An 18,044-nucleotide genomic window follows, 5' to 3' on the forward strand; every position below is an offset into this window, starting at 1 on the left:
ACCATTGAAAGGACAAGAGTCTTTTATAAATCAATAAACAAAGATTCCCAGGCAAATGGAACACAAGACTGGCTCATACTTGTCCAACTTGCAATAACCAAGCAAGCATGTTCTTGTCGTTTAGTTAGACAATGGCGCCTTCTTGTGACCAAACTCGTAGTTGACCAGAACAGCAAAAATGTAAAAAACCATAAAGGAGAAAGAAGCTAAAGAATAGGGGAAAGGTGGCCCCTTTGGGATGACAGGATTTTTACATTCAGTAAAAGTATTGGTTTCATTTGGCTTGAATTTTTACAAGCCCTAGTTTGTGTACTGTGACTACAAGTAACTTCTGAGTTACTTCTACCTATCACATTTTCAAAATCACATCAATTTTCTATCCACAATAACATTTTACAAGCTTTTTAAAAAGGCTTTTTGCTTTTCCCGAATAATTCAATCAATCGGCATCTATTATTCACTGACTATATGCCAGACACTGGGCTAGGTGCTGGTGCTACACAGATAAAAATGAGATAGGATATCCATCCTCAAGGAATTTACATTCTGTTGATTTGTATTTTGTCATTCTGTATGTGTGCCTTTAGGGACAGTTAGGTGGCACAGTGGATAGAACACCAGCCCTGGAGTCAGGAGAACCTGAGTTCAAATCTAGCCTCAGACCCTTAGTAGTTGTGTGACCCTGGGCAAGTCACTTAATCCTGTTTACCTCAGTTTCCTCATCTATAAAATGAGCTGGAGAAGGAAATGACAAACTACTCCAGCATCTTTGCCAAGAAAATCCCAAATGGGGTCATGGAGAGTCAGACACAACTGAAATGATTTAATAGCAATGTATACCTTTAAGACTTAGAGATCAGAACTGACAATAATGAACCTTTTTCCAATGTAAGTTTGAAGATTGCAGTCATCTACAATCAAACAACCAGGGCAGATGCCACTTCTGAAAAAAAAAAAAGACCAGGCTAAAATTAGAAAGGAAGCAGTCAAAGATTTAGGTCTTCAAAAGGCATTCATTTCAAACCAGTAGGACTTAATGATGTCCCAGGATACTTGGGTCTTCTCTTGGGTCATCGGTTCGAAGCCACTTTTATTTTAGAATCAGCTAGCAGTTGTTATCTTCAAAGACATTGCAAGAGGGTAAAGAAGTCTAAACAGTGCTGACATTTAAAAAGATAAAAAAGAATCACCTTACCAGGAAATTGCAAATCCTTCCTTCATCTTGGTACCTGAGAAACGTAGTGGAATCAATTATTAGCCCATTTGTCAGTCCCTAGTGAATCTCGGGGTAATCGATACCAATCCATCTATCTTTGTAAAGGACAAAGTGTGTGACATTCATCTAACTTCCATGGGACGCAGATAAATGAATGAGCTGGTGTTGTTTACCAGAGTTCACTTAGCAGCCCATGGACAGTGGGGCTGGCATCTCTGCCTGTACTCTTTCTTCCAGCATACATACAGCCTGCCTCTATCCTTAAACTACAGACAGTCAGGGGGCAGCTAGGTGTTGCAGTGGATAGAGCACCAGTGCAGGAGTCAGGAGGACCTGAGTTTAAATCTCACCTCAGACACTTGACACTCACTAACTGTGTGACCTTGGGCAAGTCACTTAACCCCAATTGCCTCATCCTGTGTCATCTCCAGTCATCCTGATGAATATCTGGTCACTGGATTCAGACAGCTCTGGAGAAGTGAGGCTGGTGACCTACACAGCCTTCCATTGCTCAAAACAAAGTGAAATGCAAGTCATGTCATTATTTCTCTAATGGCATGGTCTTCTTCGGCAATGAAGGATGAACACACACACACACACACACACACACACACACACACACACACACACACACACACACACACCAAAATCAAGGAGATTGGCTATCACAGCCCTGTCTGATTTGGTCATGATTGTCTCAGCTCTTCTATTATAGTAGAAAGAGGTTCTTTATTCATTATGGAGAACTCTATAAGGAAATATACTAGTTAGTGGTAATGCAACAGATGAATTAATCACAGTATTTGAAAATCAACAAAAAGTGAATCTTACTAGAAGCAGCTGGAGAGAAGGGACAGAAGGGTGAACTTAAATGTCCAGAAGACCTGGATTCCAGTGTTGCTCATTTATTCATTAGTTCATTCAACAACACCTACTATGTGCCAGGCATTGATTTGAGGGCAATGTCAGGATAAGGAGAGACAGATCTGTCTTTTTACTTCATAGGGTTGTTGTGATACTCAAATATGTTAATGTATATGAGGTGTATATAAGGTGTTCTACGAATATAAATATCTGTTATTATTTTTATAACAATGTACAGGATATGACTCTAGAATTAATTCAGTTCCACAAGCATTTATAAATTCCCTGACAGCTAGGTGGCTTGGTAGACAGAATGCTGCACCTGGAATTAGGAAGATTTGAACTCAAATTCAGTCTCAGACACTAGCTATGTGACCCTGGGGAAGTTACTTAACCTCTGTTTGCCTCAGGTTACTCGACTGTAAGATAGTGATAATAAAAGGGCTTATCTCCCAGAGTAGTGAAATTCAAATGAGCTTTTCTAAAGCACTTTACACAGTGTCTCACAAATAGTAGGTGCTACATAAATGTTAGATAATATGAAGGCTGTGCAGCTTCTCTTTGTCTACAGATAGTAAAATATTTGTTCAATGAATGAATATAAATATAGAACTGACTTTGACTGTTATTGACTCAGTCTGAGGCAGACTTTGTTTGGGTTTCTCTAGACTGTAAGTCAGGGGTGTCAAACACAGGGCCTAGCCTTACTCATGATGTACCTGAGCAGGAACTGAAGCAGATTAAAATGTAATTGGGAAATATTGGACAAATAAATAAAAATACATTAGAACATGCATAGTGTTAAAGTGTGGTTTTCTTCGTATTTGACCACAGAGACCCTCATGTATGGGTTAGTGGCCCGTTTTGACACACTGCTCTAAGGCACAGAGAAGGTGCTGATCTGCTGTGGTCAGAAACTCCCTCTACCCATAAAATCATAGGTCAAAAAAAAATTTTTTTTATAGTACTTCCTTCACAGAGTTGCTAACCCAAAAAGCTCAAGAAAGATAATGCATGTAAGGAAATTCGCAAACCTTAAAGCGCTAAATAGTGTATTATAATTAAAGCTAAATATATACAAATATTGAGGGAATCACAGCTGTAAAATGAAAGAACTTCATGGTTCTTGGAGAAATGCAACTCATTATAATTCATTATCCAGCGTGTCTGAAATAAAGTCAAAGTTACGTTACGCAAACAAGATTATATAATAATGATGCAAATCAATGAGACTGCCAGTGACTTTCTTTCCCTCCGATTGCCTTTTATCTATGGTGGGATCAATGGACAGACACACTTCTTTGTATGTACCTATGTAGTTATGCTATGTAAGGCTTCCAAATCTTCCAGGACATGCTTTTTGAAAATGTAACTTCCTCCCCCACAGGTATATCAGACGAATACATAACTCCTATGTTTAATTTTTATAAAAGCATTGGAGAGCTGAAAATGACCCAAGAAGAATATGCTTTGCTAACGGCAATTGTCATCTTATCACCAGGTAATCACAAAATTACGTTCCATATTTTAATTAACTAGGGGCAAAGGGTATGTTCAGTGAGAGGCATCACAGTTTAAGAAGGATCTTGATAAGCTAGAATGGGTCCCAAGAAAGGCAGCAGGGTCTTGACAGCAATTGAAAGAATAGGGATGCTTCTCTGGGAGAAGCTAAGGCCGAGGGGCTGGGAAGGCACCATGATGGCTGTCTTGAAGACCTATCTGTTGTAAGAGAGATAAAATTTATTCTGCTTGTCTTCTGAGAGTACAATGGGTAGAAGTTTTAAAGTGGCAAATTTGGGCTTCATGTAAGTAAAAAGTTACCAACTATTAGAAACATCTGAAAGTGGTAATGGAGAGCATCCAGATGTAGTGGGTTCAAACATGTATATTTCATGCTGTATCCCAAATCCTTCATCTCTGTCAGTGTGGGAAATTGTTTGCTTTGTTTTCAGGGATTTGTTATTCTTTTTTCTTTTTAAATTGGGGTTGGGGATGGGTGAGAAAAATATAAGCAGTTATTAAAAATATATTTAAATGAAAATATATTTAAATGAAAAAAATTTAAGATATAGGTTTCTCCTTACTGGAGGTCTTCAAGTGAAGGTTGGATGATTTCTTATCAAGTATGCTATAAAAAGGAATTATTTATAAGTAATAGGTTGGACTGAATGTCTTCTAAGGTTTCTTCTGATTCTGTAGTTTTGTGAATGAAAAGTGAAGAAAGGCTAATAATTTGTTCTCTATTGTCCTTTTCAAGTCCTTGAAATAAATTAATGAACATAGAGAATGATAGTATTCAAATACATCTTAAAATTATAATTATTATACATCATATAATAATTATATGACATATAATATTATAATCATAATCTTATAACAAGAATCTGGGAGATGTCAATTAGCCAGGAGAACCAGTGAGGTGAAGTAGATAGAGTGTTGAACTTGGAATCAGTAAGCCTTGGGATCAAGTCCTCTCTGATACTTATTAGTTGTGTGACCTGGGCAAGTCACTTAACCACTCTGGGATCCAGTTTCCCCCTTTGTGAAATGGAGTAGAACTGGCTTAGATGGTCCCTTTAGCACTAAATTAGCCATCCTATGAATGTTTTCATTGTGATAGCTAGTTTTCTATTATAGCTGCCCCATGTTCCATTTTCAGAAAATAGGTACTTCCCTGCTTCTGTCCAAATGATCTCGTCCATATCACCAATTTTGTTTATTTTCAATCTCATACTAGACAGACAATACATAAAGGACAGAGACTCTGTGGAAAGACTTCAGGAACCATTGCTGGATGTCCTACAAAAGCTGTGCAAGATGCACCAGCCTGAAAACCCCCAGCACTTTGCCTGCCTTCTGGGGCGCCTCACAGAGCTAAGAACATTTAATCATCACCATGCTGAGATGTTGATGTCCTGGAGAGTGAATGATCATAAGTTTACTCCACTCCTCTGTGAAATCTGGGATGTCCAATGCTAAACTTGAGGGCAGGGGTGCGATGGCAGAGGGGGAGTGGACAAGTTATTTTCATAGGAATATAAATTAGTTTTTATGACTTCTTTATTGAATTCATACTTAAATTTCACACTGCCATTTTGTTCAGTATTTATAGTCTAATTAACCAGTCTTCACGAATGTTCACAGTAGAGGGAGATCTCCTGGTAAAAGAGCTCTTTGCGGATGATGGGTCACTTATAAGACAGACTCACTCCTAGGGACTAGTCTGCCCAGTTTGAGAAATTCATATGATTGGTGTTTCAATTTTATTTGTCACAATGGGGGACGTACTCGTTTTGTACTTTAACCTCCTTGTACTGCACAAATTTTTATTAAAGGCATATGTCCAAACACACTGTAATCATCTAACAAACAATTGCAACATGAGCTTTTCTTGGAACTCTAAAACACAAAACAAACTTTCCTTGGATGTTGAAAAGTGTTGTTTGTTTGTTTGGTTTTTTTTGGTTGTTGTGCCCCTGGATAATGTGGAAAGAAAGCATGTTAGTCAGTGAGCATTTATTTACTGTGTGCCAAGCACTGGGTGAAAAAAAGCGAAAACAATTCCTACCCACAAGGAGCATATAATCTAATGGAGAATACAACATTTAAGTAATGATGTATATTTAAGATATATACAATGCTAAAAGATTATCTCAAAAAGATGGCACTGTGGGGCAGGGTCAAGAAAGAGGTGGCAGAACCACCAGGAAGTGATCCCTGTGGAAGGTGGGATTTGAACTGAGTCTGGAAGGAAAGCTTGAAACTGAAGGTGAGGGAAAAAAGCATTATAGGCTTGGGAAATAGCCAATAAAAAGTCAGGAAATACAGTACTATGTTTAAGCAAGACCATTGTTACTAGATCATCGAGTGTGTGGAGGGAAATAAAGTGTAAGAAGACTGAAAAGGTAGGAAAAAGTCAAGTTGTGAAAGGCTTTAAATGCTCAGAAGATTTTATGTTTGATCCTGGAAGTAATAAGGAATCATTTTGGTAGTTGAGTGGAAAATGGAATAGAGAGGGGAGAGACTTTGAGTTGGGTGGATCAACCAAAAGGTTATTTCAGCTGTCCAGGTGTGAGGTGATGGGTTTCTATACTAGGATGGTGACTGTGTGAGGGAAATGACGGGGATGAATATGGTGACAGTGGAAAGAACACTCGGACTCTGGAATCAGAAATCCTAGGTTCAAATCTTGCCTCTGATGCTTGCTACCTACATGACCTTGAGCAAATTACTGAACTTCCCTGGGCCTCAGTCTCCTCAACTGTAAAATTAGGAGGTTGGGCTAGATAGTCTCCAAGGTCATTTTTAGATCTATGATCCTCCCATCTTTCTTATGTCACCTCTGATACAATTGTGTTCACCCTTCATTACCAAAGAAGGCCATACCATCAGAGAAATGATGACATGACTTGCACTTGACTTTGTTTTAAGTGAGGGAGGGCTGTGCAGGTCACCAGCCTTACTTCGCCTTCAGAGCCATGTGAATCCTGTGACAGATATTCATCAGGATGACTGTAGATGACCCAGGATGCACTGGGAGACCTTGGCCCCTTTTGGTCAAGGTCTTTGCAAGTACTAGCTTAGGGTGAGGCAACACCCATTCATTGAATTTAAGAAGTAGCCAGGGCATGGCCCCTTTAATGAGGTCAAGAAAAAGAAAGACCTCAGGCTGAGTAGGAAACAGCAACAGTTACTATTGATAGTCACTATCAAGCTAGGAGGGTCCAGAGGAGCCCTCAGGCAGGGCCCCAGGGGAGTCTCTTTCTCCTGATAACAATGGAAACGCCTTGAAGGCAGGTGCTAGCTCGTTTTGGTCTTTGTACATCCCCAGTGCCGAGCACACACTCAGCACTTAATAAATGCTTGCTGACTGGTTGTTTGAAATGCTCAAAATATGGATGCTACATCTTTGTCACTTTCCTTGTTCCAACAAAACCCTAATGGACAGTTTGCTTACTGGAATTTCTACTGATCATTTCCAAGTTCTCTGAAGTCCAAAGAGTTACATAGGGAGCCAACATCAAGAATCCTTGCACCATGTATTTCCTCAAACCTTCACTCTCACTTCCTGTTGTTGGTTTCTAGTTAGACCCATGGCTGTGGCTTTTTAGTTTTTCTGGATGCAGATGATTCAGTGTCAGGAAGGCTCTATTATCCCCCTGCCATTCAATTAAACTCTTAAAACCAATTAGCACTGGTACTTTATGATTTATGAGGCTTTCTGCATTCATAGTTTTGGGGGCAAACATGCCTACACTTGTATGGGAAGTTTTTCTAGATTGGTCTAGCCTGACATTTAGGAAATTCTCTTTCAGTCATAGCCCTGACAATTCACTCTTTCTTCTGCTTGTGTTCTTTTCGTGCATGTGGCAAGAAATCTCAAGAAGTAAGAGGGTTACCTCATTCTAGCCTAATGCAAGTCAAAGAAAATTCTGTTAACCCAGAAAAAAAATGTCTAAAAGCATGAAGTTAAAAAAAATCCAGAGATTTGTATTAGTCATTGGGAAAACTCATCATGGCAATAGGGGATATATAAATCATTTTTAATGTATTTAAAGGTATTTATTGTATTAAGGTATTTAATATAACCCCTGTCCCAAGGCCCATTGGCATGGGACACTCTCCTCATTGGTGGAAATACAGGAATTACATATGCTTATATTCCATACCATCCCAATCCATTCCATCTCATCCTATTTCAGTCCATTCCATATGAACTTATTGGGTGCTATGTGCTAGGCACAGCTGATACAATGACAGTAAGGAAACAGTAGCAATCCTCAAGAAGTTTAAATTCTACTTCTATTTAAATTCTACTTCAGATGCCAAATAAAAGAATTTGTATTTTTCCTAGGGTCAAGGGGGATCCACAAGCTTGTTGAGCTGGGGAGTGGAGTAGCATAGCTAGATCTGAACTTTAGGAATTTCATTTTGGGAACTAGGTAGAAGAGAGAATAGAGAAGGCAGAAACTAGAAAATGGAAGACCAATTAGGGGACTATTAAATGGTTTAAGAATGGAAGGAAATATGCATTTACCAAGCACCTATTTTGTACCAGGCACTGTGCTACTAAGCACTTTTACAAATATTACCTCATTTATTCCTTATAGCAATTTTGTGTTACTTTATTATTCTGATTTTACAATTGTGTAAATGGTGGCAAACAAAGATTAAGTGACTTACCCAGGGTCATACCACTAGGAAGTATCTGAGGCTGAATTTGAACTTAGGTCTCCCTGACTCCAGGGCCAAATCTCCAACCACTGGACCACTAGCTACCTCTAGGTAATGTCTGATAAAGGCTTGAGCTAAGGTGAATGGAGAGGAGATATGGGAGAGATTTCTGCTGAGGCTGAATCACAAGACCTGGCAACTGATTGAATGTGGGTGGGGAGGTGAAGAATCAGGGAGAGTGAAGAGTTGAAAATAACTCCAAGGTTGTGAATCTGGGGACCCAGAAGTATGGTGTTCCCCTTGACAGAATTATGCCTCTTTCATGGGTATATACGTACATAATTGAGGAGGGAAGTTACACCAGTGTCTGTTGGATGTTAACTTACAAAAACATCCAGGCCCACCTGGATGCTGGTGCAAGAGGAGACATAGCCCATACCTATTGTGTGCCCAGGATGAGTGTCTTCCATGCTCTGTTTGACTGTATAATTCACCAAAAGAAAGTGAAAGAATTTTACCCTGGTATCTGTTCTATAAAACCTTCTGTGTAAAGATCTTGGTTGTGTTTCTATTTTTAAAAATTCTCTTTCCTCCTTATCCCAAGTCCCCATTCTCTGTTCTTTGTGGTCAACCAAAGAAAGATAAAATAAAACATCAGGATATGCCCAAATTTGAGATGTCCCGGTAGAGCTATTCGGGACATTCATTTAAGTAGAGGCATTGGTTAAAGGTATATATGATGTCATGCTGACATCAGCTTCACTTCCCCTGACCCTGTGGTTTCCTCATGCCATTGTCTTATAGCCTCTTCCTCTTTACTCCTAAACTGTCTGGAAAGAGGAGTCTAGAGTCACCACCTCACTTCCCACTCAGTTCTCAAGATCCTGATAGTCTGGCTTCAGATCTCATCATAGTACTCAAGGTCAATGGCCTTCTGATTGCCAAATCCAGGGTTTTTCATTTCTCATCCTTCTTGATTTCTGAAGATTGATACAGCTGAGCACCTTTCCCTACTCTCTACATTTGGTTTCCTGATATGGCTTTCTCTTGTCATAGTCCCTTCTTGTCAAGCTCTGTCAGTAGTTCAACTCCTTCACATTTCATAAGTGAAGACATCTCCCAAGGCTCTCTTCTTAGTCCTGTCCTCTCCCCTCTCTCCTGTTCTCCCCTTTCCTGCTCTCCCCTCTCCCTTCCTCCCTCCCTTCCTTTAGCAATCTCATCTACACCCGCAGCTTAAACGATCACCTCTGTGGATGATTTCTAAATCAATATTTAGCCCCAACTTCTCATTTAATTTCAATCTTGCATGTCTAGCCACCTACTGGACATCTCCTTCTGGATGTTCTATCAACATCCCAAATTTTACATTAAATTAAATTAAACTGAATTACATGAAAATTAAAATGATCATCTCTCCCTCACCCCTACCTCCAACCTATCTCTTTTGCAATTCTCTTCTCTGTATTGATGGTATCACAACCCTTCCATTAACCCAGGCTAAAAACTTCTGAGTTGCCTTGGCTATTTCCCAACATTTTATCCAGTACATACAATTTGTTATTAAATGTTATAGACTTCAACATTGTAAGTGCTGTTGCATTCCTTCCTTCTGGGACACTCTATATTGCTACTATCAAAATGCAAGCAACTTTTCACCTCTTACCTGGACTATAGTATAAAACTCCAAACTGGTTTCCCTGGAATCAGGGTCTCCTTTTATCAAGCCAAGCTTTCCCCAGCTGCTGAATGAATCTTCATTTTATGAGGTTCTGATCACTTTGTGCCTCACTCAATAGCCTTCAGTGATTCTCTATTGCCTAATAGAAACTCTCAATCTGCCTCAAGCTTACCTTTATGGGATTGTCTCTCTTTATTCCCCTTTACCCAAAGGAGCTTAATAACTGTCCCCCAACTGACCCTCTCCTTTCCTACTTTTCTGTATCTTCACATTCTTCTTCCATCCCTGGAATCGACTGTGAGACATGGGAGTCACTGGCACAGGACGGACCAGTACAGTGTGCCCACATCAAAGAAGGCACTGTGCTCTATGAGCAAAGCAGAACTGCAGTAGCTCAAAAAGAAATGTGAGCTGCACAAAGTTAGAGACATCTCCACTCAAAATGTTCAAATGTACTATTTATGAGCCCATATTAGTCTCATTAGTCACAGTTGGACGTGCTATACTTTGACTGTGACATAGGGATATCTTTGAGTACAAAGGACAACAACCTGATTGCCTCCACATTTATGCTTTTTTAAATCCTTCTCTTTCTTTTAGATTCGGTTCGGGTGGTCCTGTCTACATATGCATTCCTTCCCTTAGTCAGCTACCTAGTGGGGTGGATAGAGTATTAGGTTGAGAGTCAGAAAAACCTAAGTTTGAATCCTGCCTCAAACCCTTACTAGCTGAGGAAACCTGGGCAAGTCACTTCACATCTATCTGCCTCACTTTCCTCCTCTGTTAAAATAGAGATGGTAATAATAGCAACTACTTTCCAAGGTTGCTGTGAAGATCTAATGAATTAACACATTAAAAAAAAGCTGCTTTGCAAACTTTATTGTGCAAATGTTAGCTATTATTATTCACTAATTTTTACAGATGAAAGTGATTTCTCATCCCTCACATCCTCATATAGTAGTTTGTTTGGATCACACAGCACATTGTATGAAAAGTCACTTTGTATTTCATATATACCCTATATGTATCAGTGAACATTCTGTATCACTCCAGCAAAAGGTAAGCTACTTGTAGCTAGGGTCTCTCTATGCACAGCACTTCACACAGTGTCTGCTGCATAGGTATAGGGTCTGGGGCTTGTGATTTCTTGGGATAGGGAACTCTCAGGTGAGGAAACTCCCTTTACCTTTGGAGGTTGGCCACCTCTCTGAAATTTAGTCTTCAAGAGCTAGAGCTTTGAGTGAGAGGTTAAGTGACTTGCTCAGTCACACAACTTGAGTACTAGCCTGAGTACTCAGGCATGGCTTGAATCCAGGTTTTCTTCTGTTCCAAGGTTTAATGTTGTTTAATGTAAGGTTAATGGGGGGGGGGGGGGGGAGGAAGAGTTAAAGATCTTCCCCATTCATTAATAGGTCTCAATACTTTTTGATTTCTACTAACAAAATAGAATCCAAGGTCACACAGACAGGAAGAAGCAAAACCTGAGTTTGAGTCTAGGTCTCCTGACTCCAAATCTAGCACTCTTTCTGGGCTAGGCACAGTGCTAGGTGTGGGGGTGGGCACTGGGTCAGAGGGTAGTGCCTTCTGACTCTATAAAGTGTATATATACAGTGAGGTGAGGTTTTACTGTGAGGCTTACTCTTTGGAAGTGATTGGTCAGACGAGACTCTGGGCAGGCGCTAAGGAGCCCTCCAGCTTTGAAAACCCAGATATCGGTGCTTCTCTCTCTGGTAACTATGTATGTAATGGTCAGAGAGTTGGATCTGGTGATCTGTGATGTCTGTATTGCTTATGGTGAGAAGTTGGAAGCCCTGTCTGTTGGTTGATCTTTGTTTCTCTGTTTGTATTTTCTCTGAAGTTCAGGGTGCTGACTTTTTCCCTGAACTAAGTGAATGATATATGTGCTTGATTAAAGTGATTGTTGACCCCTCAAATTTGTTTTTCTTTTGGAAAAGCTGATCTGAGAACCTGTACAGCAGGCCGGCCTGTGTATGTCAGGGTCCTTCCTGTTACACAAGGTCATCTGTCTTTTTACTATGTCACCTAGTAGGAGCTTAAAATAGGTGCTTGCTGATTGGCTGATCTCTCTTTTGCCTCTATCACATTGAATCTTTTATCATACTTATTTGTCTAATTACCATGTTTCCCATACTAGGTGTGTAAGTCTTTGGTACCATCTTTCATCTTTTTATCTCCAGGGTCTAGCAAAGTGCCTTTGTCATACTAGGGACTTCACACATTTTTGTTGATGTGAATTAACATTATGTTCTTTCTGTTGAGAAGTCTGAGTTGCCCCTTGGTTTCAAGCTTGATCCTGCTACTATGGGGCTCAACAATCCTCTTATTCCATGGATTCAATTCCACTGGCATTTCTTGACCTGGAGCATTTTATTTACATTATTTCTTTTCCTTTTTCTGTCTGATGATGGTGTTTTCCTTCAAAAAGCAGTTGGTTGGCTTTCCTATGTCTTTCCTGAGGAGGCAGTCACTGGTCATCATCTGCGACTTACCCAGGGTCACACGGATACTATGTGTCTGAGGTCAGATTCGACCTCAGGTCCTCTTGACTCCAGGGCCAGTCCTCTATTCACCATGCCACCTAGCTGCCCCAGTTGGTCATCATCTTAAATCTGGCGTATCACAGATCCATCTTCAGACTCATTCAAATGAGGTCGGTTATCAGAGGTGCCCAAAAGAAATTATTATAACACAGTCTCACTTATTATTAAATATATTAGGTTCTTGAGGGCCAGGACTATTTCATTGTTGGCTCTGTATCCCCACAAGGAAGGGAAACCTGTGGCCTTGAGGCCACAAGTAGCCTTTTAGGTCCTTGGTTGCAGTCTTTCGACTGAGTCCAAATTTTACAGAACAAAATCCTTTTGTTAAGAGGATTTGTTCTGTGAAGTTTGGATTCAGGTAGAGAGTTGCACTTGAGGACCTAGAGGAAAACATGTGGCCTCGAGACCATGGGTTCCCAAACCCTGTGGCACCTAGCATCATGCTTAGCACAGAAAGATGGATAGATTTGGCGTCAGGAAACCCAGTGTCAAATTCAGGTTTTGCTTCTTCCTGCCCGTATGACCTTGAACAAGTCACTTAACTATACATAAAATGAGAGTTTTGGACTAGATGGTTTTTAGGAACCTTTCTAGTGCTAGATTAATGAAGCTACCATGATGCTTAATAAATGCTTGCTGATTAAAGGAATGGCCTGTAGGACAGCAAGTATTTAGCAGTTTCCAGTAAATGATACTGTAAGAATTCCACAGAATTGCCTTCAAAGAGTTTGCAGTGTTATGCCATCTGGCATATGAAAGACGATATTGATGAGGGAAACTCATATACATAACTGTGAGGAAAACTTTTGAAGGAAAATAAAAGAGAGAAGCCAAATTTTATTATTTACTTATATGTAAAAAGTAACTGTATCTCAAGTAGAGGCCAGAGAAAATAAAGCAGGCAAGTTGACTTCCAGATAAGGCCCAGATACCAAGAGTCTAAAATACTCTTAGATATATTTCCAGCAAGAGGATATTTCACTTTAATTTCTCCATTGAATTGCAAACTCTGTGAGGTCAAGGACTCCAGTACACCTTTTTAAATCCACCACAACATTTAGCATGGTGTCTTCCACATAGGTTTTCTTTTTTTTTTTTTTTTTAATGAAGTGAAGAATATTTGTGGTCTAGACAATGATCAATGGGCAACTTATAGTTGAGTGGACCAAATGAAAATCTATTTTCCAGATTACATGGCATAATATAGATGGATAGTCCATAAATTAATGTACCAAATGCAGAACAGCTATTTTCTAGGCTTCATGAATGCTTTGGATGGGCAACCCACAAATGACTGACCAAAGAAGAATGTCTGTTGACCAGGTATATATACTGTGGATGAACAATTCACAAGTCAATCAATGAACCAAGTGGATGAAAAATGCCTCTTTTCCAGACTATGATATGCAGTTGGGTAGATTATTCATAGAGCTTGTCCATTGACTATATCTCGAATGGCTTAGCAAATGAATGTTGAACTGGACCCAAAACTGAACAGGAGAAAGAGAGTTGTCTAGATTGACTTTGGGAAAATCTTTTAATGACTTTCTAACCTTCTCTTTGAAATAAAGGCCCATCTCTTTAATGCCCATAGTCTTTTGATGATTTAATGTCCTGAATCAGGGAGCACTAGGGTCTCTAAGAAATTGAAATGGAGGCTCAGTCAGAGGAAAAGTGAGAGTTAAGTAGGTTGCAATGCAATGCAAAAATGAGGAATTATGCTAGAGAAGGAGGATGTGAGAGGAGAAATGGAAGAGCAAAAAAAAAAATGTACCAGTCAGAATGAGATCAAGGCATAACCAATAGACACCTAGTATGCCTCATTGATACCTACACAATGTCAAGAGAACTCAATGACTGGTGGTCTCATGGAGCTGGCTTGCCTAGAGGAGTTTTGACGTAAATAGCTGGAGGTGACATCGTACATCTATTAGAGTACTGGTGCATAAAGAATACATGTATTTCCAGCCACACACACACACATATATATATATATGTAATTTATACTGGAAAATTGATCCATAATATTCCTAAAAAATAAAGATTACTCCAGAGCTGTGCTCACAATGTAATCAATAAGTTTCCACTGAATAAAGAAATCCCTCTAGCCTCAGCATCTCACACAGGATACAATGTTACAATGTCAAGCCATAAAATCCATAAACTCATAAGTATTTATCAATTGCCTATCATGTGCTTGGAAAGTTGGTCCTCATCATTCCTTGCTTCTTTCAAATTCTAGCTAAAATCCAACCTTCTACTGGAAACCTTTACCCCATCTGTCTTTTACCTTTCTTTCCATCCTCAGAACTTAGCACAATGCCTGACACACAGTAGGCACTTAAATAAATGTTTATTATAAATTGTTTATTATACATCAAACTCACTGGATTGACTGGCAGGGTCCTCACTTTTCAAGGAGGTAGGGATATAAAGGTACCAAAGGAACCAATCCTTAGGATTAAGAAGTTTACATTTTATGGGGGTAGATTATGTTATTTGAGACCATGTTCAAAAGAAAGTTTATAGAAATGGCAGGCAATCACAGATAGACTTTCTAAAGGGTTGTACACATGGCAAATGTGAAGTCAAGGTTTTATCAGCTTCATAGGTGAAAGACACTAGAGACACTGGATATTTAAATCACCCATTGTATAAAGTGAAGACTGCTGGGTAAGTGAACAGTCACTGGCAAACACCTAGACCTCAACTGCTGGATTATTCCCATGATGGGTTTCCTCAAAGCTGGACACAGACATATAGTAAAGAAAGTGAATGTTCCCCAACTCTCAGAGTGATGGAGTCAAGTTGGTAATACCAGCAGGTTCTCCCAGAGGCGATAGCTAGGTCAATTTAGGAAGCAAAGAGGGCTATTAAGATGTATGTAATAGGTCAAGCAACTATTAAAAATCCCACCCATGAACGGGAAGCAGATTGTTACCTTTAATTCTATGTTGGAACTTGAAGTACTAATTGCCATGTTAGAGCCAAGTCAGATACGTGCAAGAAGTGCTACAATTATTCTTGCTAGTCTGGTCCTAGGGTGGGGTTGGGGAATGTTCTGCCTCAAGACCACATGTGGCCCTCTAGATCCTCAAGTGTGACCCTTTCTTAATAAAAGGATTTGTTCCTAAAAACTTGGACTCAGTCTAAAGGCTGCACCCAGGCCTAGAAGGCCACATGTGGCCTCAAGGCAGCAGGTTCCCCACCCCTGTCCTAGTGATTAGTAAAAAAGGGCAGGAGGATTTAATTCAATTCAATTCAGTTCAATTCCACAAGCACAATAATAAGATCTGTTTTATGTTAGGTCTTGGGGATTCTCAAGGCAATCTATTAACAAGAATTTATTAAGTGCCTACTATGTACTAAGCACTGTGCTAGGCACCAGAGGGATGAAAGAGAAATGAACCTTAGATTCTAACTGAAGAGACAAGATGCACATCTATCTATCTATCTATCTGTCTATCTGTCTATCTATCTATCTATCTATCTATCTACCTACCTATCTACATACACACATATATACACACATACATATATACATCTACACATATATACAAATATATACATACATACATACATGTATATTATACACACACACACACATATATGTATTTATATCATCTCAAGTCTCTGGACCTGTTTCCTCCCCTGTAAGACGACAGCTGGACTAAACGCCCTCTAAGGCCAGCTAAATGGCGAAGCGGATAGAAGTGGAGTGAGGAAGACCCCAGTTCAAATCCACCCCTCAGACATACTAGCTGGGTGACCCTGGGCAAGTCACCTCACCCAGTTTGCCTCAGTTTCCCTCATCTGCAAAATGAACTGGAGAAGGAAATGGCAAACCACTGTAGTATCACTCCAAGAAAACCCCCTACGGGGACACGAAGAGTCGGACTTCTTGGAAATGACTGAACGACAACAAAATTCCTTGCGCCTCTAAAACTACAACGTTCCTTTCCCCTCTACAGCTACCAACCTATGATGCTATGATACACAGTCCAGCCTTAAGGAAAGTCACATCAGCAAGCCCACTCTGTGCCAGTCACTGCGCTAAGCGCTGGGGGTATCAAAAAAGGCAAAAAATAATCGGGGCTCTCAAGGAGCTCCCCGTCTAATGTGAGGGGAGAGAGGGGTGCAGGCAACCTACTATGTGCAAACAAGACATATACAGAATAAATTCAGAAGTTTTAGAGCTTGGGAAGGCACTACAATCGAGCGCTGGGAAAGGCAGCAGGTGGGACGGCCGCTGAGATTTTAAGGTAGACGGGGAAGCCAGGAGGTGGAGAAGAAGAGGGAAGGGCATTGCAGGTATGGGGTGGGGGGCAGTCAATGAAAATGCCTGGAGTCGGGAAATGGCGAGTCCACAGGGAGGAATAGCCAGAAACCCGGGTCACTGAATGGTAGAGGAGGAGGGGTCTGAGAAGGTTTGAGGTGTCTGGAAGGTTTCAGCCTCCGCAGGACTCAGTTCCTTCAATTGTGAAAAGAGGGTCAAGGTTAGAAGGTTCTCCCCAGTTCTAGATCTCGGGTCCTCTTGGAGGTTCCTGGGCCTCAGTTTCCTTATCTGTAAAACGATCTCCGGGAGCCCCGGCTTTGAAACGGGGTCTTGGGAATGAGCGGACTGAAGGCACGCATGCAGGCGCGCACCTGCACCCCGCTAAAACCGGTCTGGTCGGAGCACCCTCCGGCGCCCCGGGATCGCGGTCTGGCGCACGCGGGTCCTCCTGGAGAGAGCGGACAGGGCGGGGCAGGAGCGGGGGCGGGGCAGGAGCGGGGGCGGCCCCCCCTCGGTGAGTCAGGGCCTCGCGCGCGTCTCGCGCTCCTCCCGGGCACTTCTGGTGGGCGGGGCCTCGGCCTCCCTCCAGGCTCCACCTCCCCCTGCTTCTGATTGGTCCTTTCGAAAGAGGCGGTGGCGGCAGCTGGACAGTGAGCCGAGGAGGGAGCGGTTTGGTCTGGGACAAGCTACGGCCTCAGGCCGGGGATGGGAGCCCGGGAGACGAGCTGAGCCTCTGGTGCCAGAGCCGGTGAGTAGCCCGCCGCTACCTCGGGGACCCTTTCTCCCGCGACCTGGGCAGAAGTCTGTCCTCGCCGGGGTCGGCTTGTGGCTGCGGCCCTGGGGGTCGCTCAGCGGGGTGGGTCCCGGGCTAAGCCCCGCCCATACCTGGCTGCCATTGGCCTTTCTGGGAGGGGGAATACGGTTTCTGGTTGGCCCGTCTCTCTCCTTACCCCCTGCTGGGGGAGCTGTCCGGCAGCTGGGGTCGGGATGCGGGAGAAGCCCAGGTGTGCCCCCATCCTCCAGAGCCCGGGAAGGGGCTGCCCACCTGTCCTTGCCAGCCTGCAGGACCTGGGAGGGCAGGTGGAGAGCTGACCCCAGACCTCACTCGGTCCAGCCGTTACCCCCTTTTACAGATGAGGAAACTGAGGCCAGGAAGGGTAACCTTACCTGGCGTCTGTCAAAGCATCGTCCGAGTGTAGACTTAGAGCCCAGGGGGCCGTAGAGTCACTGGTCCGGCTGTCCAGCCTGGGGCCCAGAGATATGCAAGGCTGCTTG

General features: G+C 41.7%; 2 protein-coding genes across 4 annotated transcripts in view; both read left to right on the forward strand.

Moving 5' to 3' along the window:
- NR1H4 (nuclear receptor subfamily 1 group H member 4) overlaps window positions 1-5,453 on the forward strand; it is a 73,788-nt gene extending 68,335 nt beyond the window's left edge. For all 3 annotated transcript variants that reach the window (XM_072655685.1, XM_072655683.1, XM_072655684.1), the window contains 2 exons: window positions 3,468-3,581; window positions 4,818-5,453. In XM_072655685.1, coding sequence (XP_072511786.1) covers window positions 3,468-3,581; window positions 4,818-5,059 — 356 coding nt within the window. In that variant the 3' untranslated portion in view covers window positions 5,060-5,453. The remainder of the gene's footprint in view (window positions 1-3,467; window positions 3,582-4,817) is intronic.
- An 11,945-nt stretch (window positions 5,454-17,398) lies between these two features.
- GAS2L3 (growth arrest specific 2 like 3) overlaps window positions 17,399-18,044 on the forward strand; it is a 35,374-nt gene continuing 34,728 nt past the window's right edge. Inside the window, exon 1 of the mRNA XM_072655686.1 lies at window positions 17,399-17,517. The gene's annotated coding sequence lies outside the window, so the exon portion shown is untranslated. The remainder of the gene's footprint in view (window positions 17,518-18,044) is intronic.

Source organism: Notamacropus eugenii, chromosome 3 (genome assembly GCF_028372415.1).
Source record: "Notamacropus eugenii isolate mMacEug1 chromosome 3, mMacEug1.pri_v2, whole genome shotgun sequence".
Classification (NCBI taxonomy): Eukaryota; Metazoa; Chordata; class Mammalia; order Diprotodontia; family Macropodidae; genus Notamacropus; species Notamacropus eugenii.